The sequence below is a fragment of the Lithobates pipiens genome, unplaced genomic scaffold (assembly GCF_037356315.1).
Source record: "Lithobates pipiens isolate NorthernLeopardFrog02 unplaced genomic scaffold, aLitPip1_a1.2 Scaffold_30, whole genome shotgun sequence".
Taxonomy (NCBI): Eukaryota; Metazoa; Chordata; class Amphibia; order Anura; family Ranidae; genus Lithobates; species Lithobates pipiens.
The window spans coordinates 62,901,031-62,910,300 of NW_027507791.1; the positions used below are offsets into that span (position 1 = coordinate 62,901,031).

Sequence of the window (9,270 nt, forward strand, 5' to 3'; positions counted from 1 at the left end):
TAACACTGACAATACCTATAACAACATAATTTGCTTGATTTACACTTAAAAAGTCAACACAGCATGAAATTATCAGCCCTGATATTTACTGGCAGTTGTAAAAAAAATAATCACTGATTTTTACAAACTGTCAGTAAATTTACTAGCAGTTGGCAACCCTGCACTGTAGCCTGCTCCAGCATCTCTCAAGTTCCTCATGCCCGCTGACTCACTGTACTGACTAGAGGCCGGAAAATGTTAAATGAGTTGGCATAAAAATCTGGTGGAAGCACACAGAGCTGCAATACAGTGTCCTAAATTTCTCCTATTAGCCAGACACCTGGCTACCCAGAAATATTGAATAATACCATACCATCCTTATGGCTTTCAGGAAAGAGTTAATGATTCAAATAGAGGTAGACACATATAATGAAACACCTGATAATGTCTATGCCTCTCTCTCTCTGTCATTTTATCACATTCACCTGTGTGTTAATGCTCAGTGCCAGGCTAAGGTAAGAAATGGACCTATATGGCTTATCTACCTCTTCAACAGTACTTGTTGTTTAGTTGTTTGTTGCCATATATTCTAAGGTTGTGATTTTAGGTTTAATCAAAATGACAATTGAAATGCTAAATGTATGATAAGGGTTGTGTTCTGACAAGTTCTTTGTACATTGTGCCTTCCATATGCCAAGTTCTAGCTCTTAGTTTTGGATAGGGTAAACTTCTTTTTAGATTTTTTTTTTTTTTTTTTTTTATTATTATTATTGCTGTCTTTGATTGCAGATTTATTTATGTCATGAATAAAAAAAAACAAAAAAAAAAAAACCAGAAGACAAGAAATGGGGAGAAACAGATCACTGTGAAAAGAGGACACAGCAAATCTGATAGATCTTCCAGTAGTTGTTGGGGATAAACATATGAACTGCATTTTTACTGCCCCCCCCCCCCCCATAAGCTGCAAAGCCAGCACATGGGAGTGTACATGTGAAATGTAACCCCCTGCCTTGTTGCCTTCAGTACCACCCGCTGAATGCGACCCATCCAAGTAAATGGGGCCCAGCTGCAACTGCCCCAGCGTGGTGGTACAGATTTTTAGGGGTTAAAACAGGCAGTAAGGCGGTATTATGTCAGACTCCCTCTGAAAGTGATCCACCATGGAATTCTATTGAGAAGGCAAAGCTACAGTAAATAGGTTCTTAAGAGTGTTTTTTTTCTGCGACTCAAATTATTATTTATTTATTTTTTTTATCCCTGTGGCACAAGAATAGGGGAACAGGGATCTCTAGGATAGGAAGACATAGACAGCAGTAATACCTCCATAGAGATTCTAACATTTCCTCACCTTGCCAAAAAAAAAAAAAAATGTTTGAGGTTGGGCAGTTATTTTTCTGACTTGCTATAAAAGATAACATTTGGTTGCTATGGGCAACACAGTTGACATAAGTAGTTTTTGTAGAAGGTGTACCTGGCATGTCTAACTATTAATATGGCCTGCATGCAGCCCTCTCACCCCCTACAACAGTCTGCATCCAAGCAGCAGTAGCTGTGGGAGCCGTCGGCCTCCCATTGTTTTCAGTGGGGCTTCTGTCTGCAGCCAATCACCGAAACCCTTGCTGGATCTACTGCATGTAAATGCTAAAGGCCCCATTTGCCAAGTTTTTCATGTTTATTTTCAACTGGAGATCCAGCCAGTAACACACTTATTGTCTGCGGTCTGGATGGAGATGCAATGAAGACCCCTTTGAACAGCAACATTGTTAATTTGCGGAGAGGGTAGTGTTAGATGGACTAGCAGTTTTAGGTGGATTTGACTAACAAATATTAAAGCTGAACCCAAAGTACTGTAACGGTACTTTCACACTGGGGCAGGTGGGCGTCGGCGGTAAACCGCTGCTATTTTTAGTGGAGCTTTACCGTAGTTTTAGCAGTGCTTTTCAGCCGCTAGCGGGGTGCTTTTAACCCCTGCTAGTGGCCAAAAAAAGGTTAAAAGCGCGCTTTTAACTTTGCTGGTGCTTCGGCGGCAGTGACCATTGATTTCAATGGGCAGGGGGCGCTGTAGGAGTGGTGTATACTCTGCTCCTAAAGTGCCTCAAAGATGCTGCTTGTAAGAATTTTTTAGCATCCTGCCAGCGCGCTGCTCCAGTGTGAAAGCCCTCCAGTTTTCACAATGGAGTGACAGGAGAGGCGCTTTACTGGTACTTTGCAGGCGCTATTTTTATAGCGCTCATAAAGTGCCTTTTGCAATAAAGGTTTTCAATAAATGAATAAAGGGTGACATGTATATGCACCTAAGTTGTCTCGGGATTTTCTCAATTTTTTTTTTTTCTAAACAGCCTGGTCTGTTAAAAAAAAAAGTTGAAAAATAACAGGCTGCTTTCACACTGGGGCATGCGGGCGCTGAGGGTAAAATGCTGCTAATTTTAGCGGCGCTTTACTGTTTTAGCAGTGCTATTCAGCCGCTAGTGGGGTGCATTTAAACCCTGCTAGCGGCCGAATAAAGGGTTAAATATGCCCGTTTTGGGCACCGCTGCTGAAGCGCCTGCATTCGTTTCAGTGGGCAGGAGCGGTGTTTACACCACTCCTTCACCGCCCAAAAGAAGCTGCTTGCAGGACTTTTTTTAATGTCCTGCCAGCACAGCGCCCCAGTGTAAAAGCCATCTGGCGTTCACGCTGGGGATACAGGGGAGGCATTTTTCAGGCACTTTACAGGAGCTGTTTAGCCCAAAAGAGCCTGAAAAACTCCTCAGTGTGAAAGGGGTCTTACTGGCTGGAGTACCAGGTGAAACTAAAGACAAAGTCTAAAAAAGAAAACCAATACAGCCACCACATCTAACAACTGATAAGCTGCAATATAATACATGCTTTTTGGTTTAATAGCGCTTTAATTTCATGTTTTAAAAACAAAACAACAAAAAACACTACATTATCCTCTATGCACAACAGTACATTGAAACACACACTTGTAGGGCACATTGAGAGCAATTGTTTTCTCTGTGGCCTTGTGATGAGCCTGCGTTGATCAGCGGAGCTCAGCACAGTTGGTGTGAATGAGCCCTAAGTGGCTGCAGGTGGCAATTTTGCAAGATATATCAATTAGAGCACACCAGTGGTGGCTAATGCTCAATTTTTTTTTTTTTTCGGGCACGTGTGTTTGCTGCTTCTGTTGCCTGCCAGGCCGCCCACTAGCCCTGCACTTCATCTAGGTCGCGGCTTCCCCCCAGCATCTCCACCCGAGTCCTGGCGGTTGCTTCTTCTCCAAACCAATCAGGTTTTAGTACTCCCGGCCAATCGGGTCCCAGGACCCGCTTCCTGATAGGCCAGGAAGAGAAGTAGGAAGACATTAGCGAATAATTATTTTCTAACATCAAACAAGTGGGTGCGCCCCGAGCTCACCCTTTTATTAGCCAATTAAAGCCTTTAGGCTCTGATCATGTGCTTCAAAAAAAAAAAACCATTGAAATTCATGCGTCCGGCACCCTGCATGGAAACTGGGGGCTGGGTGCATGGATTGGGGGGCGGTGCCCCTTATGAGCGGCCGCCACTGGAACACACTGAAGGATACAGCGTGATGCTTTTGGGGCCCATTCACACCACAATGCAATATGCTGCAATGCATGTATTGTTGCATATCGTGGTGTGCTGCAATTTTCAGCTAATGCAAAATGAATAGACTGAAATGCACTTCGACTTCCAGGGAATTTGAATGAGATGCAGTTTTGTGAGGCGCAAAGCACAGGACACCATGCATTGTAGTACACTTGCATTTTGAAGGTGTGTTGGGTTGTCATTTACAATAAATTCACCATCATGTAATGTGTGTTAACCATGACTCTGTGCTTTCAAAAGCCCTTTCTTTAAATATAATAAAGTTTATATCATGAAACCCCAACTTTTTTTAAATTATTTTGAAAAAAGTAGGGGATAGTTAAAACCTGTCCCTTATTTTTGCCATCTGTATTCCATTCCAGAGATTAGGCTTTACATCCTGTCCTGTAGTAGAACCTACAGAAAATGAGGACATTTTTCTAGGGCCACATTCACATTTATGAATGGGCCCAACATCATTTAAGTGTGGGAACCCCAGCAGAGGGTTCCCAGCTGTTAGCTGCAGCAGGCAGCCCCATTGAAATCAACGGAGCCCCCAGAACTTGCCCCTCCCCTATGTGAATGGGTACCCTTACCCATTCACCCAAAAAAGTGGTATAGTTTTTACACTTTTTTTTTTTTTTTTTACAGATAGTTTGCTCTCTCGTCCACCCCTCTCCCTTTCCTGTGACCTGCCAGGTTGCATGCTTGGATAAGGGTCTGATATGGATTTGGTGGGGGACCTCCATTCCATTTTTCTTTTAAATTTTGGTGCAGGGTTCCCCCTAAAATCCATACCAGACCTGATGGTACCCCCATGCCCCTTAATCACTTCAAGACACTGTGCTATATAAACTACATTGACTGTATATATATATTCTACACTAAATGCAGAGAGTATGTGTGTCTATCTCTCTATCCACACACTATACGCGGCCTTATATAGTGTGGGGAGTGGACTTCGTCCCCCTGAGTCATGATTGCCCTGCCTTTATCCAATTATTGCGCTCTCAGCAAGCTGTGATTGGCCAAAGCATGCAGGCCAGGTGCATGCTTTGGCCAATCATCACACAGCAATGCATTATGGGGCGCTCCGTGGCGCTCAAATTTCTCGCCAACAACCCATAATCCATAATGCATTTGGTTTGTTTTAGAACAAACACCCGATGTTCGAGTCGAACCATGGGCTCAGCCCTAATTGCAATTGAAGGCTGAATGCTGCACCTGTGGCTCCCTTATGGCGGTTATTTACACTCCATGCATGCTATATGCCCTCTTGTGGCCAAGTGTATGAAGCCTAAACCAGCTGCTGTTATCACTGCTGGTGCCTCCAGGCACTGATCAGATGGAAGGTACATGGGCTCTATGGCAATTATATATATATATATATATATATATATATATATATATATATATATATATATATATATATATATATATATATATATATATATATATATATATATATATATATATATATATATATATATATATATAATTTTTTTTTATATATTTACATTCCTGAATATTTGACTCCTAAACATCACATTGGTCTCTGTATATTGTGCTAATCTTCTCAGACCTTTATCATTTCATACAAAGCTCTGGTTGATATCTGCTTCCACTAAAAAGTGTTTGGAGTGTATGTGTAGCCAGAAATGTACAGTGGTGTGAAAAAGTGTTTGCCCCCTTCCTCATTTCCTGTTCCTTTGCATGTTTGTCACACTTAAGTGTTTCGAAACATCAAACCAATTTAAACAATAGTCAAGGACAACACAAGTAAACACAAAATGCAATTTGTAAATGAAGGTGTTTATTATTAAAAGGTGAAAAAAAATCCAAACCATCATGGCCCTGTGTGAAAAAGTGATTGCCCCCTTGTTAAAACATACTATAACTGTGGTTGTCCACACCTGAGTTCAATTTCTCTAGCCACACCCAGGCCTGATTATTGCCACACCTGTTCACAATCAAGGCATCACTTAAATAGGAGCTGCTTGACACAGTAAGGTCCACCAGAAGATCCTTAAAAGCTACACATCATGCCGAGACCCAAAGAAATTCAGGAACAATTGAGAAAGAAAGTAATTGAGATCTATCAGTCTGGAAAGGGTTATAAAGCCATTTCCAAAGCTTTGGGAATCCAGCGAACCACAGTGAGAGCCATTATCCACAAATGGCGAAGACATGGAACAGTGGTGAACCTTCCCAGGAGTGGCCGGCCGCCCAAAATTACCCCAAGAGCGCAGCGACGACTCATCCAAGAGGTCACAAAAGACCCCACAACAACGTCCAAGGAACTGCAGGCCTCACTTGCCTCAGTTAAGGTCAGCGTTCATGCCTCCACCATCAGGAAAAGACTGGGCAAAAATGGCCTGCATGGCAGAGTTCCAAGGAGAAAACCACTGCTGAGCAAAAAGAACATCAAAGCTCGTCTCAATTTCTCCACAACACATCTTGATGATCCCCAAGACTTTTGGGACAACATTCTGTGGACCGATGAGACAAAAGTGGAACTCTTTGGAAGGTGTGTGTCCAAGTATATCTGGCGTAGAAGGAACACTGCATTTCATAAAAAGAACATTATACCAACAGTAAAATATGGTGGTGGTAGTGTGATGGTCTGGGGCTGTTTTGCTGCTTCAGGACCTGGAAGACTTGCCGTGATAAAAGGAACTATGAATTCTGCTGTCTACCAAGAGATCCTGAAGGAGAATGTCCGACCATCTGTTCGTGTACTCAAGCTGAAACGAACTTGGGTTCTGCAGCAGGACAATGATCCTAAACACACCAGCAAGTCCACCACCGAATGGCTGAAGAAAAACAAAATGAAGACTTTTGAGTGGCCTAGCCAAAGTCCTGACCTGAATCCTATTGAGATGTTGTGGTATGACCTTAAAAAGGCCGTTCATGCTCGAAAACCCTCTAATGTAAATGAATTTGGACAATTCTGCAAAGATGAGTGGGCCAAAATTCCTCCAGGACGCTGTAAAAGCCTCATTGCACGTTATCGCAAACGCTTGGTTGCAGTTGTTGCTGCTAAGGGTGGCCCAACCAGTTATTAAGTTTAGGGGGCAATCACTTTTTCACACAGGGCCATGATGGTTTGGATTTTTTTTCACCTTTAATAATAAACACCTTCATTTACAAATTGCATTTTGTGTTTACTTGTGTTGTCCTTGACTATTGTTTAAATTGGTTTGATGTTCCGAAACACTTAAGTGTGACAAACATGCAAAGGAACAGGAAATGAGGAAGGGGGCAAACACTTTTTCACACCACTGTATTTAGTTTTGCATAGATTAGGGAAGTGTTGGATTCCCAATCAGGTTCTCTTTTTCCCTTGACTTCTTGTTTGGGAACACAACAGGAAGTGATAGGGTATCCCTAGATTTGACAGTCATTACCAGAACATTTTGTCCTTTCTTGAATTTGACTTTGAATCAGCCGTCTGCTGTACTTGTACTGCGGAGCTCAAACTGGTAAAGGGAGAAGCAGCACAAAAAAATGATCAGTTGTGCTGCAGTCCTCATGCCAACATGACATGCTGATAGGTGGAAAAAACAATGCTGACAGATTAGGTTTATTATCAGCTCACCTGTGTACTGCCTCTCCTTCATTGTCCAATCACAATCAGGGTACACATTGACATATTTATTTTTTATTTTTTTCATTCAAGCAGAAGGCTGAACGTAAAAAAAAAAAAAACTGATTACTGTGCCAACACAAGCAACTATTGGTGTGCCGCTCATCCTGGCTGTTCTATTGAATCCTGACCACACAGTCGTTGCGCCCCCCCCAATCCTGCACAGCTCCTTTAAAAAAAATTTGGCAGTGTCAAAGCTGACTGCACTACTGCACATGAAAGTAGTTGAACCCTGGAAAATGGCTGCCCGATGATGTCAGTGGCTGGCAGGGACTCCGTAACACTGGATCCAGTATAGTTCTGCTTTAAACTGGGTTCTGTCGAAAAGATAGCATAACACATGTACTAAAAGTTGTCCGGGTCCTGCCGAAACTGACAATTTTTAGCCAGTGTGTACCAGGCTTTACTCGATTGCAGCACAAATACCCCCCCCCCCCCAAAAAAAAAACAGGCATTATACCCTGCTAGGTAAGGTTGTACTGTGTGGAATAACGGTGTAAATATTAGAACTAGAAGAACAGAAATACAAATCCCTTTGACAGTTAACAGGAGCTCCCACATAGTATTTAGTTTTTGTTTTGTAATTTTGCACAGTCACCTAAAAGTCCACCTTTCCAACCAATTTATAATCTGTTTCATCACATGCTCCTGCTGCTCCATTCCTCCATTGGTATCTTGCAACATACTCAGGTTGTTGCAGTTATGGGTGAAAACATAATCCCCTTCCTATGATTCTGTGCTTGATCCTGAACTTTGGCACATGAGGAAGGAGATTGACATCATCATCCATCTTGAAGCTTGCAAAGGGTATGACTCCCTACTTAGAGGAACAGAGTGGCAGGAAAGCTTGGCAAAGATAAATTTTTTATGTGGGTTGGGATGAGGTTTTTTTTTTTTTTTTTTTTTATTTTTTTTTTTTTATACTAAAGGTAAAGAGCCTCTGCAAAAGAAGTCTCTTCATTGCTTAACTCTTAGATGAGTGTTTACTCCACGTCATACTGTGATTCCATCTACCGGTCCCTAGGTCACTACAGTATGCGACAACTTTTAAAATAAATTTTCTTTTCCAATACATTGTTCTTGACGATTTTGCAGGTTTAAGAACATTGTAACAAATCTTATGGTCTCCTCCAAAGAATAAAAATTAAAATGTTCTGTATGTTACTAAAATATCTGTATGCAATACACCTAAAACTTGTCCCTTGTTGTTTTCAGTAACAAAGGGATGGAGCATCTGCTTAGCATGAAGTGTAAGAACGTGGTGCCTGTCTATGACCTGCTGCTAGAGATGCTGAATGCGCACACACTCCGGGACCACAGAAAGCCGATGGCAGCTGCCAGCTACTGTGCCAAAGCAGACGGTAGGGATACCAGCTCCCAGCCACCTCAGTGACTGGCCAAGCTCTGTAACTAATGTGATGACTGAACAAAGCCTACAAACATTTACTTGACTTTTTACAAGGCGATAATGAAGTTTTCTTGTTTTGTGCTGAAAACGTTTTGGTTCTGTATTACAAATGGACAAAAATTCCAATTCAGATAGGAATGTACTTTGTATAGTTAATACAAGAAGATAATTTTATATCGGATTCTCAGGTGAGTTTCAATTTGCATGCACTTGATTTGTACATATTTATAATGGCGGAGCCGAGGCTTGTACCTGGAGTTGCCATTTTTGTGGGGGTACACTGTCCTTAGTGTTTTTTGTTTGTTTTATTACTATGTCTTTCTTGTTAATAATGATGGCAACAAGCCCTATCAATAAAAAAGGTGGCAACCTTATTTTACCCATGTTTGTAATGATAATTATTAACTACAGATTAAACATGAAAATTATGCTGGATATTTTCCTGTGTCTGAGAAAATTGTTGCTATGCGCTGCTTAGAACCTTAAGGCTACTTTCACAATGAGGTGCATTACAGGCGCTACAGCACTAAAAATAGCTCCTGTGTAGCGCCTGTTAAGAGCCTCTCCTGTGTCTCCAGTGTGAAAGCCTGAGGGCTTTCACACGGGAGTGGTGCGCTTGCAGAACGGTACGAAAAGTCCTGCAAGC

At 41.9% G+C, this 9,270-nt stretch overlaps 1 protein-coding gene across 2 annotated transcripts in view; it reads left to right on the forward strand.

Annotated features, from left to right (window-relative positions):
• The window catches only part of ESR2 (estrogen receptor 2), a 189,946-nt gene extending 180,943 nt beyond the window's left edge, over window positions 1-9,003 (forward strand). For both annotated transcript variants that reach the window (XM_077464349.1, XM_077464350.1), the window contains one exon: window positions 8,432-9,003. In XM_077464349.1, coding sequence (XP_077320475.1) covers window positions 8,432-8,609 — 178 coding nt within the window. In that variant the 3' untranslated portion in view covers window positions 8,610-9,003. The remainder of the gene's footprint in view (window positions 1-8,431) is intronic.
• Window positions 9,004-9,270: the final 267 nt, after the last annotated feature.